General features: G+C 45.7%; 1 protein-coding gene across 1 annotated transcript; it reads right to left on the bottom strand.

Moving 5' to 3' along the window:
- Positions 1-7,632: 7,632 nt before the first annotated feature.
- On the bottom strand, positions 7,633-9,391 carry LOC127922743 (unconventional myosin-Va-like; the record flags this gene model as incomplete). Its single annotated transcript, XM_052506609.1, has 4 exons — positions 7,633-7,730; positions 8,112-8,234; positions 8,867-8,950; positions 9,266-9,391. Coding segments are annotated over 4 exons (431 nt in total), but the record flags the coding sequence as incomplete, so codon positions are not given.
- Positions 9,392-24,720: the final 15,329 nt, after the last annotated feature.

Here is a 24,720-nt window from a genome sequence, read left to right as displayed (position 1 = left end):
CTGTAGATAGATCATCTCTCCAGTAGGAGGTGCTGTAGATAGATCAACTCTCCAGTAGGAGGTGTTGTAGATACATCAACTCTCCAGTTGGAGGTGCTGTATATAGATCATCTCTCCAGTAGGAGGTGCTGTATATAGATCATCTCTCCAGTAGGAGGTGCTGTATATAGATCATCTCTCCAGTAGGAGGTGCTGTAGATAGATCAACTCTCCAGTAGGAGGTGTTGTAGATACATCAACTCTCCAGTTGGAGGTGCTGTATATAGATCATCTCTCCAGTAGGAGGTGCTGTATATAGATCATCTCTCCAGTAGGAGGTGCTGTAGATAGATCAACTCTCCAGTAGGAGTTGCTGTAGATATATCATCTCTCCAGTAGGAGGTGCTGTAGATAGATCATCTCTCCAGTAGGAGGTGCTGTAGATAGATCATCTCTCCAGTAGGAGGTGCTGTAGATAGATCATCTCTCCAGTAGGAGGTGCTGTAGATACATCATCTCTCCAGTAGGAGGTGCTGTAGATAGATCATCTCTCCAGTAGGAGGTGCTGTAGATAGATCATCTCTCCAGTAGGAGGTGCTGTAGAGAGATCATCTCTCCAGTAGGAGGTGCTATAGATAGATCATCTCTCCAGTAGGAGGTGCTGTAGATAGATCATCTCTCCAGTAGGAGGTGCTGTAGAGAGATCATCTCTCCAGTAGGAGGTGCTGTAGAGAGATCATCTCTCCAGTAGGAGGTGCTGTAGATAGATCATCTCTCCAGTAGGAGTAGCTGTAGGTAGATCATCTCTCCAGTAGGAGGTGCTGTAGATAGATCATCTCTCCAGTAGGAGGTGCTGTAGATAGATCATCTCTCCAGTAGGAGGTGCTGTAGATAGATCATCTCTCCAGTAGGAGGTGCTGTAGATACATCAACTCTCCAGTAGGAGGTGCTGTAGATAGATCAACTCTCCAGTAGGAGGTGCTGTAGATAGATCATCTCTCCAGTAGGAGGTGCTGTAGATACATCAACTCTCCAGTAGGAGTTGCTGTAGATAGATCATCTCTCCAGTAGGAGGTGCTGTAGATAGATCATCTCTCCAGTAGGAGGTGCTGTAGATACATCAACTCTCCAGTAGGAGGTGTTGTAGATACATCAACTCTCCAGTTGGAGGTGCTGTATATAGATCATCTCTCCAGTAGGAGGTGCTGTATATAGATCATCTCTCCAGTAGGAGGTGCTGTAGATAGATCAACTCTCCAGTAGGAGGTGTTGTAGATACATCAACTCTCCAGTAGGAGGTGCTGTATATAGATCATCTCTCCAGTAGGAGGTGCTGTATATAGATCATCTCTCCAGTAGGAGGTGCTGTAGATAGATCATCTCTCCAGTAGGAGGTGCTGTAGATAGATCATCTCTCCAGTAGGAGGTGCTGTAGATAGATCATCTCTCCAGTAGGAGGTGCTGTAGATAGATCATCTCTCCAGTAGGAGGTGCTGTAGATAGATAATCTCTCCAGTAGGAGGTGCTGTAGATAGATCATCTCTCCAGTAGCAGTAGGAGTAGCTGTAGGTAGATCATCTCTCCAGTAGGAGGTGCTGTAGAGAGATCATCTCTCCAGTAGGAGGTGCTGTAGAGAGATCATCTCTCCAGTAGGAGGTGCTGTAGATAGATCATCTCTCCAGTAGGAGGTGCTGTAGATAGATCATCTCTCCAGTAGGAGGTGCTGTAGATAGATCATCTCTCCAGTAGGAGGTGCTGTAGATAGATCATCTCTCCAGTAGGAGGTGCTGTAGATAGATCAACTCTCCAGTAGGAGGTGCTGTAGTTAGATCATCTCTGCAGTAGGAGGTGCTGTAGATAGATCATCTCTCCAGTAGGAGGTGCTGTAGAGAGATCATCTCTCCAGTAGGAGGTGCTGTAGATAGATCAACTCTCCAGTAGGAAGTGCTATAGATAGATCATCTCTCCAGTAGGAGGTGCTGTAGATAGATCATCTCTCCAGTAGGAGGTGCTGTAGAGAGATCATCTCTCCAGTAGGAGGTGCTGTAGATAGATCATCTCTCCAGTAGGAGGTGCTGTAGAGAGATCATCTCTCCAGTAGGAGGTGCTGTAGAGAGATCATCTCTCCAGTAGGAGGTGCTGTAGATAGATCATCTCTCCAGTAGGAGGTGCTGTAGATAGATCATCTCTCCAGTAGGAGGTGCTGTAGATAGATCATCTCTCCAGTAGGAGGTGCTGTAGATAGATCATCTCTCCAGTAGGAGGTGCTGTAGATAGATCATCTCTCCAGTAGGAAGTGCTATAGATAGATCATCTCTCCAGTAGGAGGTGCTGTAGATAGATCATCTCTCCAGTAGGAAGTGCTATAGATAGATCATCTCTCCAGTAGGAGGTGCTGTAGATACATCAACTCTCCAGTAGGAGGTGCTGTAGATACATCAACTCTCCAGTAGGAGGTGTTGTAGATACATCAACTCTCCAGTTGGAGGTGCTGTAGATACATCAACTCTCCTGTAGGAGGTGCTGTAGATACATCAACTCTCCAGTTGGAGGTGCTGTAGATACATCAACTCTCCAGTAGGAGGTGCTGTAGATACATCAACTCTCCAGTAGGAGGTGTTGTAGATACATCATCTCTCCAGTAGGAGGTGCTGTAGATAGATCAACTCTCCTGTAGGAGGTGCTGTAGATACATCAACTCTCCAGTAGGAGGTGCTGTAGATACATCAACTCTCCTGTAGGAGGTGCTGTAGATAGATCAACTCTCCTGTAGGAGGTGCTGTAGATAGATCAACTCTCCAGTAGGAGTAGCTGTAGGTAGATCATCTCTCCAGTAGGAGGTGCTGTAGATAGATCATCTCTCCAGTAGGAGTAGCTGTAGGTAGATCATCTCTCCAGTAGGAGGTGCTGTAGATAGATCATCTCTCCAGTAGGAGGTGCTGTAGATAGATCATCTCTCCAGTAGGAGGTGCTGTAGATACATCAACTCTCCAGTAGGAGGTGCTGTAGATAGATCAACTCTCCAGTAGGAGGTGCTGTAGATAGATCATCTCTCCAGTAGGAGGTGCTGTAGATACATCAACTCTCCAGTAGGAGATGCTGTAGATAGATCAACTCTCCAGTAGGAGGTGTTGTAGATACATCAACTCTCCAGTTGGAGGTGCTGTAGATAGATCATCTCTCCAGTAGGAGGTGCTGTAGATAGATCAACTCTCCAGTAGGAGGTGCTGTATATAGATCATCTCTCCAGTAGGAGGTGCTGTATATAGATCATCTCTCCAGTAGGAGGTGCTGTAGATAGATCAACTCTCCAGTAGGAGGTGTTGTAGATACATCAACTCTCCAGTTGGAGGTGCTGTATATAGATCATCTCTCCAGTAGGAGGTGCTGTATATAGATCATCTCTCCAGTAGGAGGTGCTGTAGATAGATCAACTCTCCAGTAGGAGTTGCTGTAGATAGATCAACTTTCTGAACATTTGAGACGTGTAGTCCGCTTGTCATTCCAATTTCCTTGCATTAGCGTAGCCTTTTCTGTAGCCTGTCAACTATGTGTCTGTCTATCCCTGTTCTCTCCTCTCTGCACAGACCATACAAACGCTCCACACCGCGTGGCCGCGACCACCCTAACCTGGTGGTCCCAGCGCGTTATTTACCCACGTGGAGTTCCAGGTCTCTGGTAGCCTCTGGAACTGCCAATCTGCGGCCAACAAGGCAGAGTTCATCTCAGCCTATGCCTCCCTCCAGTCCCTTGACTTCTTGGCACTGACGGAAACATGGACCACCACAGATAACACTGCTACTCCTACTGCTCTCTCCTCGTCCGCCCACGTGTTCTCGCACACCCCGAGAGCTTCTGGTCAGCGGGGTGGTGGCACCGGGATCCTCATCTCTCCCAAGTGGTCTTTCTCTCTTTCCCCTTACCCATCTGTCTATTGCCTCCTTTGAATTCCATGCTGTCACAGTTACCAGCCCTTTCAAGCTTAACATCCTTATCATTTATCGCCCTCCAGGTTCCCTAGGAGAGTTCATCAATGAGCTTGATGCCTTGATAAGCTCCTTTCCTGAGGACGGCTCACCTCTCACAGTTCTGGGCGACTTTAACCTCCCCACGTCTACCTTTGACTCATTCCCTCTCTGCCTCCTTCTTTCCACTCCTCTCCTCTTTGACCTCACCCTCTCACCCTCCCCCTACTCACAAGGCAGGCAATACGCTTGACCTCATCTTTACTAGATGCTGTTCTTCCACTAACCTCATTGCAACTCCTCCAAGTCTCCGACCACTACCTTGTATCCTTTTTCCCTCTCGCTCTCATCCAACACTTCCCACACTGCCCCTACTCGGATGGTATCGCGCCGTCCCAACCTTCGCTCTCTCTCCCCCGCTACTCTCTCCTCTTCCATCCTATCTTCTCTTCCCTCTGCTCAAACTTTCTCCAACCTATCTCCTGATTCTGCCTCCTCAACCCTCCTCTCCTCCCTTACTGCATCCTTTGACTCCCTATGTCCCCTATCCTCCAGGCCGGCTCGGTCCTCCCTCCCCGCTCCGTGGCTCGACGACTCATTGCGAGCTCACAGAACAGGGCTCCGGGCAGCCGAGCGGAAATGGAGGAAAACTCGCCTCCCTGCGGACCTGGCATCCTTTCACTCCCTCCTCTCTACATTTTCCTCCTCTGTCTCTGCTGCTAAAGCCACTTACCATTCTAAATTCCAAGCATCTGCCTCTAACCCTAGGAAGCTCTTTGCCACCTTCTCCTCCCTCCTGAATCCTCCCCCCTCCCTCCTCCCTCTCTGCAGATGACTTCGTCAACCATTTTGAAAAGAAGGTCGATGACATCCGATCCTCGCTTGCTAAGTCAAACGACACCGCTGGTTCTGCTCACACTGCCCTACCCTATGCTCTGACCTCTTTCTCCCTCTCTCTCCAGATGAAATCTCGCGTCTTGTGACGGCCGGCCGCCCAACAACCTGCCCGCTTGACCCTATCCCCTCCTCTCTTCTCCAGACCATTTCCGGAGACCTTCTCCCTTACCTCACCTCGCTCATCAACTCATCCCTGACCGCTGGCTACGCCCTCCGTCTTCAAGAGAGCGAGAGTTGCACCCTTCTGAAAAAACCTACACTCGATCCCTCCGATGTCAACAACTACAGACCAGTATCCCTTCTCTCTTTCTCTCCAAACTCTTGAGCGTGCCGTCCTTGGCCAGCTCTACCGCTATCTCTCTCAGAATGACCTTCTTGATCCAAATCAGTCAGGTTTCAAGACTAGTCATTCAACTGAGACTGCTCTTCTCTGTATCACGGAGGCGCTCCGCACTGCTAAAGCTAACTCTCTCTCCTCTGCTCTCATCCTTCTAGACCTATCGGCTGCCTTCGATACTGTGAACCATCAGATCCTCCTCTCCACCTCTCCGAGTTGGGCATCTCCGGCGCGGCCCACGCTTGGATTGCGTCCTACCTGACAGGTCGCTCCTACCAGGTGGCGTGGCGAGAATCTGTCTCGTCACCACGCGCCTCACCACTGGTGTCCCCCAGGGCTCTGTTCTAGGCCCTCTCTTATTCTCGCTATACACCAAGTCACTTGGCTCTGTCATAACCTCACATGGTCTCTCCTATCATTGCTATGCAGACGACACACAATTAATCTTCTCTTTCCCCTTCTGATGACCAGGTGGCGAATCGCATCTCTGCATGTCTGGCAGACATATCAGTGTGGATGACGGATCACCACCTCAAGCTGAACCTCAGCAAGACGGAGCTCCTCTTCCTCCCGGGAAGGACTGCCCGTTCCATGATCTCGCCATCACGGTTGACAACTCCATTGTGTCCTCCTCCCCAGAGCGCTAAGAACCTTGGCGTGATCCTGGACAACACCCTGACGTTCTCAACTAACATCAAGGCGGTGTCCCGTTCCTGTAGGTTCATGCTCTACAACATCCGCAGAGTACGACCCTGCCTCACAGGAAGCGGCGCAGGTCCTAATCCAGGCACTTGTCATCTCCCCGTCTTGATTACTGCAACTCGCTGTTGGCTGGTCTCCCTGCCTGTGCCATTAAACCCCTACAACTCATCCAGAACGCCGCAGCCCGTCTGGTGTTCAACCTTCCCAAGTTCTCTCACGTCACCCCGCTCCTCCGCTCTCTCCACTGGCTTCCAGTTGAAGCTCGCATCCGCTACAAGACCATGGTGCTCGCCACGGAGCTGTGAGGGGAACGGCACCTCAGTACCTCCAGGCTCTGATCAGGCCCTACACCCAAACAAGGGCACTGCGTTCATCCACCTCTGGCCTGCTCGCCTCCCTACCACTGAGGAAGTACAGTTCCCGCTCAGCCCAGTCAAAACTGTTCGCTGCTCTGGCCCCCAATGGTGGAACAAACTCCTCACGACGCCAGGACAGCGGAGTCAATCACCACCTTCCGGAGACACCTGAAACCCCACCTCTTCAAGGAATACCTAGGATAGGGTAAGTAAGGGTAAGTAATCCTTCTCACCCCCCCAACAAGATTTAGATGCAAGTGGCTGTTCCACTGGGTGTCATAAGGTGTATGCACCAATTTGTAAGTCGCTCTGGATAAGAGCGTCTGCTAAATGACTTAAATGTAATGTAAATGTAATCATCTCTCCAGTAGGAGGTGCTGTAGATAGATCATCTCTCCAGTAGGAGGTGCTGTAGATAGATCATCTCTCCAGTAGGAGGTGCTGTAGATAGATCATCTCTCCAGTAGGAGGTGCTGTAGATAGATCATCTCTCCAGTAGGAGGTGCTGTAGATAGATCATCTCTCCAGTAGGAGGTGCTGTAGATAGATCATCTCTCCAGTAGGAGGTGCTGTAGATAGATCATCTCTCCAGTAGGAGTTGCTGTAGATAGATCAACTCTCCAGTAGGAGGTGCTGTAGATAGATCATCTCTCCAGTAGGAGGTGCTGTAGATAGATCATCTCTTCAGTAGGAGTTGCTGTAGATAGATCAACTCTCCAGTAGGAGGTGCTGTAGATAGATCAACTCTCCAGTAGGAGGTGCTGTAGATAGATCAACTCTCCAGTAGGAGGTGCTGTAGATAGATCAACTCTCCAGTTGGAGGTGCTGTAGATAGATCAACTCTCCAGTAGGAGGTGCTGTAGATACATCAACTCTCCAGTAGGAGGTGCTGTAGATAGATAATCTCTCCAGTAGGAGGTGCTGCCCAGCCTATTGTTTTTGTTCTGATAGTGGATATAATGTTGAAGATGGTAGAAATTGTTTCAAAGGTACAAATTCAACATGTTTTATACAAGGTTTTTGTCTGTTGAAAATTGGTTACCATGACATAATCATGTGGTTGAAATTTCATCCTCAAAACGTTGATGACTTTTTTTCAAATCCAAAGTATTTTCCATGTCACAATATGTTGAAACAACGTTGTGAATCAACGTATTGGTGACAGATTTTTACCCTCTCTTTCCCAGGGTGCCACAAAACGATAATAACTGTCATATTTATTAGGGAACATCCCTTTTTTTTGTAAATTTTTTAAAACGTTTTTGAAAACAAAAACAAAAATGAACATTTCTGATTGGACAACTCCAGATAGTCCCTTTCTATTTCATCCTGTTCTTCTCCGTTTGGTGCCGAATGAACATAACCTAAAGGTAAAGGAGTGTGGTGGCAGACTCACATGAATGGGGATTTGAGGTCGTTGGGCTTGATGCAGCGTACATAGTGAGGAGTAGTTCCGTTCAGAGTCTCCATCAGCAGATGTAGAGAGTTACGAAACTGAGGAGAGGGGCGAGACAAAGGGTCAAATCAAATCAAATGTATTTATATAGCCCTTCGTACATTAGCTCATATCTCAAAGTGCTGTACAGAAACTCAGCCTAAAACCCCCAAAGAGCAAGCAATGCAGGTGTAGAAGCACGGTGGCTAGGAAAAACTCCCTAGAAAGGCCAGAACCTAGGAAGAAACCTAGAGAGGAACCAGGCTCTGTGGCTCATCTAAATGTAGCAAAGTATTAGTCTAAAAAAAATCAGATTTACATTGAGAAGGTTTTAACATGGCAACGCGTGTTTTATAACTTCCAAAGAAATCTGAATCTTAAAACCACACCATCGGAAGACTGCTTTATGTTTTAGCCTTGTTCAGCTAGGTCCCTCTCACCTGCGTTCCAACGGTCTTCTTGTGGTCTCTCTGAGCCTGAACAGGCCGTGTCATCTTACTGCGACTGGTCAGGGAGCCTGCAGGCTTCTCCTCGTCGCTGAACAGCTCCAACAGCAGCTCAAACTGGAGGCAAGAGTCAAACACGTCTCAAACAGGAAACAGGAAACTGTTGTTATTGTTGTTGTTGTTTTTTAGACGGTTGTTTGTGACCATTTCTTGTATCATCTCGACTGTAATCTTTTGGTTCTTTGTCTGCTAACTGTGACGTTTCTCTTTCTCCAGTGGTTTTGTCACCATATGAAAAATGCACTAATAAAACGAAGAAAAACGAGGTACCTGTATTCACCACCAGGGGGCCGTTTCTCCATGACATAAAACGGTCTGTCAAGATCTAAACATAGACTTGTTCCTACAGCTCTGTGCTGGGTGTGTTCTCCAAGTTCAAACATCACACTAGTTAACCCGAGGGCACTACGATGGTCCTCTACATAAGACTAGTATACAGAAAGTATTTACAGACTGGAAGACGGGAGAAAGGTTGAGTGTTTGACCTGATATGAAAAAACAAAAAAAACAAATAAACAAACAAATAAATAAACAAATAAACAAACAAACAAATAAACAAACAAACCAATAAACAAACCAATAAACAAACAAACAAACAAATAAACAAATAAACAAATAAATAAATAAATAAACCCATAAACAAATAAATAAACAAACCAACAAATAAACAAATAAATAAACAAACAAACCTTGCTTAGTTTGAGCACAATAATCTGCTCTTCATTGACAGTGTCCTTATTCTTCTCCAGGAATCCCTCACACTGGTACTCCACCTAGGGACAAAAGGGTCGTGTTAAACAGAGGGAACAGCGGGTAGAGAAAAACATACACCCATGTCAATTCGTGATAAGAAGATGAAGATAACATGAGATATTCAACCTGACCCTCAGTCTAGAACAGGAGTGGTTTGGTTAGTACTGCTCAAACGAGGAGAGCTATTTCAGTCAGTCAGTCAGTCAGCTACACTCAACAACCCACATCCTACAGTCAGACAGCAGGCAATGGCCTACGTCAACGTATACATAAATAGAAGGTCTGACATGACCAGTTTTTGTTTGTTTTTAGAATTTACAATGATGCTTGTGTACCTTGTCTGCAAAGTGGAGGATGATAAAGGCTTTGTTGGACATACGAGGTTTGTCAAAAAGATCACTTTTCTTCAGGAAGGTGTTGTAAAGTTTCTGAGCCCATGTGTCATCAGAGCCTTTGGGCATCTGAGGGAGGGAGGAGAGGGAAGGAAGGGGAGAAGTTAGTGAACACATCAGCCTGACTCACATCCTAAATATGTGTGTATGTACAAAGCCTTCAGAAAATATTCATACCCCTGGACTTATTCCACAGGTTGTTGCATTACAGCCTGAATTCAACATGGATTAAATACTCCCCCACCCCCTCACCCATCTACACACAATACCCTGTAATGATATCACAGTACCCTGTAATGACATCACAATACCCTGTAATGACATCACAGTACCCTGTAATGACATCACAATACATACACAACATGGATTAAATACTCCCCCACCCCTCACCCATCTACACACAATACCCTGTAATGACATCACAGTACCCTGTAATGACATCACAATACCCTGTAATGACATCACAGTACCCTGTAATGACATCACAGTACACTGTAATGACATCACAGTACACTGTAATGACATCACAATACATACACAACATGGATTAAATACTCCCCCACCCCTCACCCATCTACACACAATACCCTGTAATGACATCACAATAACCTGTAATGACATCACAATACCCCATAACGACAAAGTGAAAACATGTTTGTTTTTTTAAAGATTGTTTTGCAAATTGATTGAAAATGAAATACAGAAATATCATTTACATAAGTATTCATACCCCCTTTGCTATGAGACTCCAAATTGAGCTCAGTTGCATCCAATTTCCATTGATCATCCTTGAGATGTCACTACAACTTGATTAGAGTCCACCTGTGGACAATTCCATTGTTTAGACATGATTTAGAAAGAAACCACATGTCTATTTAAGGTTCTATTTAAGGTTCCACTGTGTTTTTTGTTCTTGTATTTTATTTGGTTGGATTATCATTATTGGATCACCATTAGCTGTTAGGAAAGTAGCAGATACTCTTCCTGGGGTTCCACACAGAACATGAAACATGACAGAATACAGATCATGTCAGAACAGAAACTAGACGATGAAGAACTGTCTGTAGATCTCTGAGATGTGATGAGTTTATATCTGGGGAAGGGTAAATACAGTGGTCTGCATCATATGGAAATGGAACATATGGAGACTCTGCCTTAGAGCTGGTCATCTGACCAAACTAAACAACTGGTCTGGGAGCACCTTGGTCTGGGAGCTGGTCATCTGACCAAACTAAACAACTGGTCTGGGAGCTGGTCATCTGACCAAACTAAACAACTGGTCTGGGAGCACCTTGGTCTGGGAGCTGGTCATCTGACCAAACTAAACAACTGGTCTGGGAGCTGGTCATCTGACCAAACTAAACAACTGGTCTGGGAGCTGGCCATCTGACCAAACTAAACAACTGGTCTGGGAGCTGGCCATCTGACCAAACTAAACAACTGGTCTGGGAGCTGGTCATCTGACCAAACTAAACAACTGGTCTGGGAGCTGGTCATCTGACCAAACTAAACAACTGGTCTGGGAGCTGATCATCTGACCAAACTAAACAACTGGTCTGGGAGCTGATCATCTGACCAAACTAAACAACTGGTCTGGGGAGCTGGTCATCTGACCAAACTAAACAACTGGTCTGGGAGCTGATCATCTGACCAAAACTAAACAACTGGTCTGGGAGCTGATCATCTGACCAAACTAAACAACTGGTCTGGGAGCTGGTCATCTGACCAAACTAAACAACTGGTCTGGGAGCACCTTGGTCTGGGAGCTGGTCATCTGACCAAACTAAACAACTGGTCTGGGAGCTGGTCATCTGACCAAACTAAACAACTGGTCTGGGAGCTGGCCATCTGACCAAACTAAACAACTGGTCTGGGAGCTGGCCATCTGACCAAACTAAACAACTGGTCTGGGAGCTGGTCATCTGACCAAACTAAACAACTGGTCTGGGAGCTGGTCATCTGACCAAACTAAACAACTGGTCTGGGAGCTGGTCATCTGACCAAACTAAACAACTGGTCTGGGAGCACCTTGGTCTGGGAGCTGGTCATCTGACCAAACTAAACAACTGGTCTGGGAGCTGGTCATCTGACCAAACTAAACAACTGGTCTGGGAGCACCTTGGTCTGGGAGCTGGTCATCTGACCAAACTAAACAACTGGTCTGGGAGCTGGTCATCTGACCAAACTAAACAACTGGTCTGGGAGCTGGCCATCTGACCAAACTAAACAACTGGTCTGGGAGCTGGCCATCTGACCAAACTAAACAACTGGTCTGGGAGCTGGTCATCTGACCAAACTAAACAACTGGTCTGGGAGCTGGTCATCTGACCAAACTAAACAACTGGTCTGGGAGCTGATCATCTGACCAAACTAAACAACTGGTCTGGGAGCTGATCATCTGACCAAACTAAACAACTGGTCTGGGAGCTGGTCATCTGACCAAACTAAACAACTGGTCTGGGAGCTGATCATCTGACCAAACTAAACAACTGGTCTGGGAGCTGATCATCTGACCAAACTAAACAACTGGTCTGGGAGCTGGTCATCTGACCAAACTAAACAACTGGTCAGGGAGGACCTTGGTCTGGGAGCTGACATCTGACCAAACTAAACAACTGGTCAGGGAGGACCTTGGTCTGGGAGCTGGTCATCTGACCAAACTAAACAACTGGTCAGGGAGCACCTTGGTCTGGGAGCTGGTCATCTGACCAAACTAAACAACTGGTCTGGGAGCTGATCATCTGACCAAACTAAACAACTGGTCTGGGAGCTGGTCATCTGACCAAACTAAACAACTGGTCAGGGAGGACCTTGGTCTGGGAGCTGGCCATCTGACCAAACTAAACAACTGGTCAGGGAGGACCTTGGTCTGGGAGCTGGTCATCTGACCAAACTAAACAACTGGTCAGGGATCACCTTGGTCTGGGAGCTGGTCATCTGACCAAACTAAACAACTGGTCAGGGAGGACCTTGGTCTGGGAGCTGGCCATCTGACCAAACTAAACAACTGGTCTGGGAGGACCTTGGTCTGGGAGCTGGTCATCTGACCAAACTAAACAACTGGTCTGGGAGCTGATCATTTGACCAAACTAAACAACTGGTCTGGGAGCTGGTCATCTGACCAAACTAAACAACTGGTCTGGGAGCACCTTGGTCTGGGAGCTGGCCATCTGACCAAACTAAACAACTGGTCTGGGAGCTGGCCATCTGACCAAACTAAACAACTGGTCTGGGAGCTGGTCATCTGACCAAACTAAACAACTGGTCTGGGAGCTGGTCATCTGACCAAACTAAACAACTGGTCTGGGAGCTGATCATCTGACCAAACTAAACAACTGGTCTGGGAGCTGATCATCTGACCAAACTAAACAACTGGTCTGGGAGCTGGTCATCTGACCAAACTAAACAACTGGTCTGGGAGCTGATCATCTGACCAAACTAAACAACTGGTCTGGGAGCTGATCATCTGACCAAACTAAACAACTGGTCTGGGAGCTGGTCATCTGACCAAACTAAACAACTGGTCAGGAGGACCTGGTCTGGGAGCTGGACATCTGACCAAACTAAACAACTGGTCAGGGAGGACCTTGGTCTGGGAGCTGGTCATCTGACCAAACTAAACAACTGGTCAGGGAGCACCTTGGTCTGGGAGCTGGTCATCTGACCAAATCCAAACAACTGGTCTGGGAGCTGATCATCTGACCAAACTAAACAACTGGTCTGGGAGCTGGTCATCTGACCAAACTAAACAACTGGTCAGGGAGGACCTTGGTCTGGGAGCTGGCCATCTGACCAAACTAAACAACTGGTCAGGAGGACCTTGTCTGGGAGCTGGTCATCTGACCAAACTAAACAACTGGTCAGGGAGCACCTTGGTCTGGGAGCTGGTCATCTGACCAAACTAAACAACTGGTCAGGAGGACCTTGGTCTGGGAGCTGGCCATCTGACCAAACTAAACAACTGGTCTGGGAGGACCTTGGTCTGGGAGCTGGCCATCTGACCAAACTAAACAACTGGTCTGGGAGGACCTTGGTCTGGGAGCTGGTCATCTGACCAAACTAAACAACTGGTCAGGGAGGACCTTGGTCTGGGAGCACCTTGATCAGGGAGCTGGCCATCTGACCAAACTAAACAACTGGTCAGGGAGCACCTTGGTCAGGGAGCTGGTCATCTGACCAAACTAAACAACTGGTCTGGGAGGACCTTGGTCTGGGAGCTGGTCATCTGACCAAACTAAACAACTGGTCAGGGAGGACCTTGGTCTAGGAGCGCCTTGGTCTGGGAGCGCCTTGGTCAGGGAGCGCCTTGGTCAGGGAGCGCCTTGGTCTGGGAGCGCCTTGGTCTGGGAGCGCCTTGGTCTGGGAGCGCCTTGGTCTGGGAGCGCCTTGGTCAGGAGCGCCTTGGTCAGGAGCGCCTTGGTCAGGAGCGCCTTGGTCAGGTTTCTCAGGGAGCGCCTTGGTCAGGGGAGCACCTTGGTCAGGAGCACCTTGGTCAGGGAGCACCTTGGTCAGGGAGCACCTTGGTCAGGGAGCACCTTGGTCAGGAGCACCTTGGTCAGGGAGCACCTTGGTCTGGGAGCACCTTGGTCAGGGAGGTGACTAAGAACCCAATGACCACTCTGACAGAACTACAGAGTTCCTTGGCTGAGATGGGAGGACCTGTCAGAAGGACAACAGTCACTACAGCACTTCCCCAATCTTGGCTTTATGGCAGAATGGCCAGACGGAAGCCACTCCTGAGAATGCAAAGAGCTGGAGAAAACCAGGCACAGCTCATCACCCAGCTAACACCATCCCATGCTTTTCAGCGACAGCGACTAGGAGACTGGTAAAGATAGAGGGGACAATGAATGGAGCCAAATACAGGCAAAGCCTAGATGAGAACCTGCTTCAGAGTGCAAACGATGTTAGACTGGGGGTGAAGATTTTACCTTTCAACAGAACCATGACACCAAGCATACAGACAAAGCAACGCTGGAATGACTTCAGAACAACAATGTGAAAGTCCTTGAGTGGCCCAGACTTGAATCCCATTAAATCTGTGGAAAGGCTTGAAGATTGCATTTCACCGCCACTCCCCATCTAACTTCAAAGAGAAAATCCACAAATCCAGATGTGCAAAGATGGTATACATACCCAAGATGACTCAAAGCTAAAATCACTGCCAACTTTGCTTCTACAAAATATTGACTCAGGGGTATGAATACTTAGAGAAATTACATGTTCCATAAATGTGCAAAAATATCTAAAAACATGTGTTCACTTTTATATCATTACAGGGTACTGTGATGTCATTACAGGGTACTGTGATGTCATTACAGGGTACTGTGATGTCATTACAGGGTACTGTGATGTCATTACAGGGTACTGTGATGTCTTTACAGGGTACTGTGATGTCTTTACAGGGTACTGTGATGTCATTACAGGGTACTGTGATGTCATTACAGGGTACTGTGATGTCATTACAGGGTACTGTGATGTCTTTACAGGGTACTGTGATGTCATTACAGGGTACTGTGATGTCATTACAGGGTACTGTGATGTCTTTACAGGGTACTGTGATGTCATTACAGGGTACTGTGATGTCATTACAGGGTACTGTGATGTCTTTACTGTGATGTCATTACAGGGTACTGTGATGTCATTACAGGGGTACTGTGATGTCTTTACTGTGACAGGGTACTGTGATGTCATTACAGGGTACTGTGATGTCATTACAGGGTACTGTGATGTCATTACAGGGTACTGTGATGTCTTTACAGGGTACTGTGATGTCTTACAGGGTACTGTGATGTCATTACAGGGTACTGTGATGATGTCATTACAGGGTACTGTGATGTCATTACAGGGTACTGTGATGTCATTACAGGGTACTGTGATGTCATTACAGGGTACTGTGATGTCATTACAGGGTACTGTGATGTCTTTACAGGGTACTGTGATGTCATTACAGGGTACTGTGATGTCATTACAGGGTACTGGGATGTCATTACAGGGTACTGGGATGTCATTACAGGGTACTGTGATGTCATTACAGGGTACTGTGATGTCATTACAGGGTACTGTGATGTCATTACAGGGTACTGTGATGTCATTACAGGGTACTGTGATGTCATTACAGGGTACTGTGATGTCTTTACAGGGTACTGTGATGTCATTACAGGGTACTGTGATGTCATTACAGGGTACTGTGATGTCTTTACAGGGTACTGTGATGTCTGGGTACTGTGATGTCATTACAGGGTACTGTGATGTCTTTACAGGGTACTGTGATGTCTTTACAGGGTACTGTGATTACAGTCTGGGATGTCATTACAGGGTACTGTGATGTCATTACAGGGTACTGTGATGTCATTTACAGGGTACTGTGATGTCTTTACAGGGTACTGTGATGTCATTACAGGGTACTGTGATGTCATTACAGGGTACTGTGATGTCATTACAGGGTACTGTGATGTCATTACAGGGTACTGTGATGTCATTACAGGGTACTGTGATGTCTTTACAGTCATTACAGGTACTGTGATGTCATTACAGGGTACTGTGATGTCATTACAGGGTACTGTGATGTCATTACAGGGTACTGTGATGTCATTACAGGGTACTGTGATGTCATTACAGGGTACTGTGATGTCATTACAGGGTACTGTGATGTCTTTACAGGGTACTGTGATGTCATTACAGGGTACTGTGATGTCATTACAGGGTACTGTGATGTCATTACAGGGTACTGTGATGTCATTACAGGGTACTGTGATGTCTTTACAGGGTACTGTGATGTCATTACAGGGTACTGTGATGTCTTTACAGGGTACTGTGATGTCATTACAGGGTACTGTGATGTCATTACAGGGTACTGTGATGTCATTTACAGGGTACTGTGATGTCATTACAGGGTACTGTGATGTCATTACAGGGTACTGTGATGTCATTACAGGGTACTGTGATGTCATTACAGGGTACTGTGATGTCATTATTACAGGGTACTGTGATGTCATTACAGGGTACTGTGATGTCATTACAGGGTACTGTGATGTCATTACAGGGTACTGTGATGTCATTACAGGGTACTGTGATGTCATTACAGGGTACTGTGATGTCATTACAGGGTACTGTGATGTCATTACAGGGTACTGTGATGTCATTACAGGGTACTGTGATGTCATTACAGGGTACTGTGATGTCATTACAGGGTACTGTGATGTCATTACAGTACTGGGATGTCATTACAGGGTACTGTGATGTCATTACAGGGTACTGTGATGTCATTACAGGGTACTGTGATGTCATTACAGGGTACTGTGTCATTACAGGGTACTGGGATGTCATTACAGGGTACTGTGATGTCATTACAGGGTACTGTGATGTCATTACAGGGTACTGTGATGTCATTACAGGGTACTGTGATGTCATTACAGGGTACTGTGATGTCATTACAGGGTACTGTGATGTCATTACAGGGTACTGTGATGTCATTACAGGGTACTGTGATGTCATTACAGGGTACTGTGATGTCATTACAGGGTACTGTGATGTCATTACAGGGTACTGTGATGTCATTACAGGGTACTGTGATGTCATTACAGGGTACTGTGATGTCATTACAGGGTACTGTGATGTCATTACAGGGTACTGTGATGTCATTACAGGGTACTGTGATGTCATTACAGGGTACTGTGATGTCATTACAGGGTACTGTGATGTCATTACAGGGTACTGGGATGTCATTACAGGGTACTGGGATGTCATTACAGGGTACTGGGATGTCATTACAGGGTACTGTGATGTCATTACAGGGTACTGTGATGTCTTTACAGGGTACTGTGATGTCTTTACAGGGTACTGTGATGTCATTACAGGGTACTGTGATGTCATTACAGGGTACTGTGATGTCATTACAGGGTACTGTGATGTCATACTATGTCTTTAGGGTACTGTGATGTCATTACAGGGTACTGTGATGTCATTTACAGGTACTGTGATGATGTCTTTACAGGGTACTGTGATGTCATTACAGGGTACTGTGATGTCATTACAGGGTACTGTGATGTCTTTACAGGGTACTGTGATGTCATTACAGGGTACTGTGATGTCTTTACAGGGTACTGTGATGTCTTTACAGGGTACTGTGATGTCATTACAGGGGTACAGGGTACTGTGATGTCATTACAGGGTACTGTGATGTCATTACAGGGTACTGTGATGTCATTACTGTGATGGGGTACTGTGATGTCATTACAGGGTACTGTGATGTCATTACAGGGTACTGTGATGTCTTTTACAGGGTACTGTGATGTCTTTACAGGGTACTGTGATGTCATTACAGGGTACTGTGATGTCATTACAGGGTACTGTGATGTCTTTACAGGGTACTGTGATGTCTTTACAGGGTACTGTACTGTATGTGATGTCATTACAGGGTACTGTGATGTCTTTACAGGGTACTGTGATGTCTTTACAGGGTACTGTGATGTCATTACAGGGTACTGTGATGTCATTACAGGGTACTGTGATGTCATTACAGGGTACTGTGATGTCTTTACAGGGTACTGTGATGTCATTACAGGGTACTGTGATGTCATTACAGGGTACTGTGATGTCTTTACAGGGTACTGTGATGTCTTTACAGGGTACTGTGATGTCATTACAGGGTACTGTGATGTCTTTACAGGGTACTGTGATGTCATTACAGGGTACTGTGATGTCATTACAGGGTACTGTGATGTCTTACAGGGTACTGTGATGTCATTACAGGGTACTGTGATGTCATTACAGGGTACTGTGATGTCATTACAGGGTACTGTGATGTCTTTACAGGGTACTGTGATGTCTTTACAGGGTACTGTGATGTCATTACAGGGTACTGTGATGTCATTACAGGGTACTGTGATGTCATTACAGGGTACTGTGATGTCATTACAGGGTACTGTGATGTCTTTACAGGGTACTGTGATGTCATTACAGGGTACTGTGATGTCATTACAGGGTACTGTGATGTCATTACAGGGTACTGTGATGTCATTACAGGGTACTGTGATGTCATTACAGGGTACTGTGATGTCATTACAGGGTACTGTGATGTCTTTACAGGGTACTGTGACAGGGTACTGTGATGTCATTACAGGGTACTGTGATGTCATTACAGGGGTACTGTGATGTCATTGACAGGGTACTGTGATGTCATTACAGGGTACTGTGATGTCATTACAGGGTACTGTGACATGTCGTTTATACTGTGATGTGATGTCTTTACAGGGTACTGTGATGTCATTACAGGGTACTGTGATGTCTTTACAGGGTACTGTGATGTCTTTACAGGGTACTGTGATGTCATTACAGGGTACTGTGATGTCATTACAGGGTACTGTGATGTCATTACAGGGTACTGTGATGTCATTACAGGGTACTGTGATGTCATTACAGGGTACTGTGATGTCATTACAGGGTACTGTGATGTCATTACAGGGTACTGTGATGTCATTACAGGGTACTGTGATGTCATTACAGGGTACTGTGATGTCATTACAGGGTACTGTGATGTCATTACAGGGTACTGTGATGTCATTACAGGGTACTGTGATGTCATTACAGGGTACTGTGATGTCTTTACAGGGTACTGTGATGTCTTTACAGGGTACTGTGATGTCTTTACAGGGTACTGTGATGTCATTACAGGGTACTGTGATGTCTTTTTACAGACCAAATGTCATTACAGGGTACTGTGATGTCATTACAGGGTACTGTGATGTCTTTACAGGGTACTGTGATGTCATTACAGGGTACTGTGATGTCTTACAGGTACTGTGATGTCATTACAGGGTACTGTGATGTCATTACAGGGTACTGTGATGTCATTACAGGGTACTGTGATGTCATTACAGGGTACTGTGATGTCTTTACAGGGTACTGTGATGTCATTACAGGGTACTGTGATGTCATTACAGGGTACTGTGATGTCTTTACAGGGTACTGTGATGTCATTACAGGGTACTGTGATGTCTTTACAGGGTACTGTGATGTCTTACAGGGTACTGTGATGTCAGGGTACTGTGATGTCATTACAGGGTACTGTGATGTCATTACAGGGTACTGTGATGTCATTACAGGGTACTGTGATGTCATTACAGGGTACTGTGATGTCATTACAGGGTACTGTGATGTCTTTACAGGGTACTGTGATGTCATTACAGGGTACTGTGATGTCATTACAGGGTACTGTGATGTCATTACAGGGTACTGTGATGTCATTACAGGGTACTGTGATGTCATTACAGGGTACTGTGATGTCATTACAGGGTACTGTGATGTCACAGGGTACTGTGATGTCTTTACAGGGTACTGTGATGTCATTACAGGGTACTGTGATGTCATTACAGGGTACAGGGTACTGTGATGTCTTTACAGGGTACTGTGATGTCATTACAGGTACTGTGATGTCTTTACAGGGTACTGTGATGTCATTACAGGGTACTGTGATGTCTTTACAGGGTACTGTGATGTCATTACAGGGTACTGTGATGTCATTATAGGGTACCCTACAGGGTACTGTGATGTCTTTACAGGGTACTGTGATGTCATTACAGGGTACTGTGATGTCATTACAGGGTACTGTGATGTCTTTTACAGGGTACTGTGATGTCTTTACAGGGTACTGTGATGTCATTACAGGGTACTGTGATGTCATTACAGGGTACTGTGATGTCATTACAGGGTACTGTGATGTCATTACAGGGTACTGTGATGTCATTACAGGGTACTGTGTCATTACAGTCATTTACAGGGTACTGTGATGTCATTGTACAGGGTACTGTGATGTCATTACAGGGTACTGTGATGTCATTACAGGGTACTGTGATGTCATTACAGGGTACTGTGATGTCATTACAGGGTACTGTGATGTCATTACAGGGTACTGTGATGTCATTACAGGGTACTGTGATGTCATTACAGGGTACTGATGTCTTTACAGGGTACTGTGATGTCATTACAGGGTAAACAGGGTACTGTGATGTCATTACAGGGTACTGTGATGTCATTACAGGGTACTGTGATGTCATTACAGGGTACTGTGATGTCATTACAGGGTACTGTGATGTCATTACAGGGTACTGTGATGTCATTACAGGGTACTGTGATGTCCAGGGTACTGGGTATGTCATTACAGGGTACTGGGATGTCATTACAGGGTACTGGGATGATGTCTTTACAGGGTACTGTGATACTGTGTCATTACAGGGTAACAGGGTACTGTGATGTCATTACAGGGTACTGTGATGTCATTACAGGGTACTGTGATGTCATTACAGGGTACTGTGATGTCATTACAGGGTACTGTGATGTCAGGGTACTGTGATGTCATTACAGGGTACTGTGATGTCTTTACAGGGGGTACTGTGATGTCATTACAGGGTACTGTGATGTCATTACAGGGTACTGTGATGTCATTACAGGGTACTGTGATGTCTTTACAGGGTACTGTGATGTCATTACAGGGTACTGTGATGTCATTACAGGGTACTGTGATGTCATTACAGGGTACTGTGATGTCTTTACAGGGTACTGTGATGTCTTTACAGGGTACTGTGATGTCATTACAGGGTACTGTGATGTCATTACAGGGTACTGATGTCATTACAGGGTACTGTGATGTTACAGGGTACTGTGATGTCATTACAGGGTACTGTGGTCTTTAAACAGGGTACTGTGATGTCATTACAGGGTACTGTGATGTCTTTACAGGGTACTGTGATGTCTTTACAGGGTACTGTGATGTCATTACAGGGTACTGTGATGTCATTACAGGGTACTGGGATGTCATTACAGGGTACTGTGATGTCATTACAGGGTACTGTGATGTCTTTACAGGGTACTGTGATGTCTTTACAGGGTACTGTGATGTCTTTACAGGGTACTGTGATGTCATTACAGGGTACTGTGATGTCATTACAGGGTACTGTGATGTCATTACAGGGTACTGTGATGTCATTACAGGGTACTGTGATGTCTTTACAGGGTACTGTGATGTCATTACAGGGTACTGTGATGTCATTACAGGGTACTGTGATGTACTGGGATGTCATTACAGGGTACTGGGATGATGTCTTTACAGGGTACTGTGATGTCATTACAGGGTACTGTGATGTCATTACAGGGTACTGTGATGTCATTACAGGGTACTGTGATGTCATTACAGGGGTACTGTGATGTCTTTACAGGGTACTGTGATGTCATTTACAGGGTACTGTGATGTCATTACAGGGTACTGTGATGTCATTACAGGGTACTGTGATGTCATTACTGGGATGTCATTACAGGGTACTGTGATGTCTTTACAGGGTACTGTGATGTCTTTACAGGGTACTGTGATGTCATTACAGGGTACTGTGATGTCATTACAGGGTACTGTGATGTCATTACAGGGCACTGTGATGTCATTACAGGGTACTGTGATGTCTTTACAGGGTACTGTGATGTCTTTTACAGGGTACTGTGATGTCATTACAGGGTACTGTGATGTCTTTACAGGGTACTGTGATGTCATTACAGGGTACTGTGATGTCTTTACAGGGTACAGGATGTCATTACAGGGTACTGTGATGTCATTACAGGGTACTGTGATGTCTTTACAGGGTACTGTGATGTCTTTACAGGGTAATTGTGATGTCATTACAGGGTACTGTGATGTCTTTACAGGGTACTGTGATGTCTTTACAGGGTACTGTGATGTCTTTACATGGGTACTGTGATGTCATTACAGGGTACTGTGATGTCATTACAGGTACTGTGATGTCATTACAGGGTACTGTGATGTCATTACAGGGTACTGTGATGTCATTACAGGGTACTGTGATGTCTTTACAGGGTACTGTGATGTCATTACAGGGTACTGTGATGTCATTACAGGGTACTGGGATGTCATTACAGGGTACTGGGATGTCATTACAGGGTACTGGGATGTCATTACAGGGTACTGTGGATGTCATTACAGGTACTGTGATGTCATTACAGGTACTGTGATGTCATTACAGGGTACTGTGATGTCATTACAGGGTACTGTGATGTCATTACAGGGTACTGTGATGTCATTACAGGGTACTGTGATGTCATTACAGGGTACTGTGATGTCATTACAGGGTGATGTCTTTACAGGGTACTGTGATGTCATTACAGGGTACTGTGATGTCATTACAGGGTACTGTGATGTCTTTTTACAGGGTACTGTGATGTCTTTACAGGGTACTGTGATGTCTTTACAGGGTACTGTGATGTCTTTACAGGGTACTGTGATGTCTTTACAGGGTACTGTGATGTCAGGGTACTGATGATGTCATTACAGGGTACTGTGATGTCATTACAGGGTACTGTGATGTCATCTACACAGGGTACTGTGATGTCATTATAGGGTACTGTGATGTCATTACAGGGTACTGTGATGTCTTTACAGGGTACTGTGATGTCATTACAGGGTACTGTGATGTCATTACAGGGTACTGGGATGTACTGTGATGTCACAGGGTACTGGATGATACTGTGATGTCATTACAGGTCATTACAGGGTACTGTGGATGTCATTACAGGGTACTGTGGATGTCTGTGATTACAGGGTACTGGGATGTCTTTACAGGGTACTGTGATGTCATTACAGGGTATGTCTGGGTACTGTGATGTCTTTACAGGGTACTGTGATGTCTTTACAGGTACTGTGATGTCATTACAGGGTACTGTGATGGGTACTGTGATGTCTTTACAGGGTACTGTGATGTCATTACAGGGTACTGTGATGTCAGGGTTTGACAGGGTACTGTGATGTCTTTACAGGGTACTGTGATGTCTTTACAGGGTGTGATGTCATTACAGGGTACTGTGATGTCTGTGATGTCATTACAGGGTACTGTGATGTCTTTACACTGGGTACTGTGATGTCTTTACAGGGTACTGTGATGTCATTACAGGGTACTGTGATGTCATTACAGGGTACTGTGATGTCTTTACAGGGTACTGTGATGTCATTACAGGGTACTGTGATGTCATTTACAGGGTACTGTGATGTCTTTTTACAGGGTACTGTGATGTCATTTACAGGGTACTGTGATGTCATTACAGGGTACTGTGATGTCATTACAGGGTACTGTGATGTCATTACAGGGTACTGTGATGTCATTTTGTGACAGGGTACTGTGATGTCATTACAGGGTACTGTGATGTCATTATGTCACAGGGTACTGTGATGTCATTACAGGGTACTGTGATGTCATTACAGGGTACTGGATGTCATTACAGGGTACTGTGATGTCATTACAGGGTACTGTGATGTCATTACAGGGTACTGTGATGTCTGGGATTACAGGGTACTGTGATGTCATTTACAGGGTACTGTGATGTCATTACAGGGTACTGTGATGTCATTACAGGGTACTGTGATGTCATTACAGGGTACTGTGATGTCATTACAGGGTACTGTGATGTCATTACAGGGTACTGTGATGTCTTTACAGGGTACTGTGATGTCATTACAGGGTACTGTGATGTCCAAATTACAGGGTACTGTGATGTCATTACAGGGTACTGTGATGTCATTACAGGGTACTGTGATGTCTTTACAGGGTACTGTGATGTCATTACAGGGTACTGTGATGTCATTACAGGGTACTGTGATGTCATTACAGGGTACTGTGATGTCATTACAGGGTACTGTGATGTCATTACAGGGTACTGTGATGTCATTACAGGGTACTGTGATCTCATTACAGGTACTGTGATGTCATTACAGGGTACTGTGATGTCAATGATGTCATTATAGGGTACTGTGATGTCTGATGTCATTACAGGGTACTGTGATGTCATTACAGGGCACTGTGATGTCATTACAGGGTACTGTGATGTCATTACAGGGTACTGTGATGTCATTACAGGGTACTGTGATGTCATTACAGGGTACTGTGATGTCATTACAGGGTACTGTGATGTCATTACAGGGTACTGTGATGTCATTACAGGGTACTGTGATGTCATTACAGGGTACTGTGATGTCATTACAGGTACTGGGATACAGGGTACAGGGCATGATGTCATTACAGGGTACTGTGATGTCATTACAGGGTACTGTGATGTCACTACAGGGTATTGTGATGTCATTTACAGGGTACTGTGATGTCATTACAGGGTACTGTGATGTCATTACAGGGTACTGTGATGTCAGGGTACTTGTCATTACAGGTACTGATGTCATTACTGGGATGAGTGGGTACTGATGTCATTACAGGGTACTGGGATGTCATTACAGGGTGTCATTACTGGGATGTCTACAGGGTACTGTGATGGGGTACTGTGATCATTACAGGGTACTGTGATGTCTTTACAGGGTACTGTGATGTCATTACAGGGTACTGTGATGTCAT

The sequence above is a fragment of the Oncorhynchus keta genome, unplaced genomic scaffold, assembly GCF_023373465.1.
Source record: "Oncorhynchus keta strain PuntledgeMale-10-30-2019 unplaced genomic scaffold, Oket_V2 Un_contig_26982_pilon_pilon, whole genome shotgun sequence".
Taxonomy (NCBI): domain Eukaryota; kingdom Metazoa; phylum Chordata; class Actinopteri; order Salmoniformes; family Salmonidae; genus Oncorhynchus; species Oncorhynchus keta.
The sequence above is the reverse complement of the archived record's forward strand: the minus strand, read 5'-3'. Positions and strand labels throughout refer to the sequence as shown.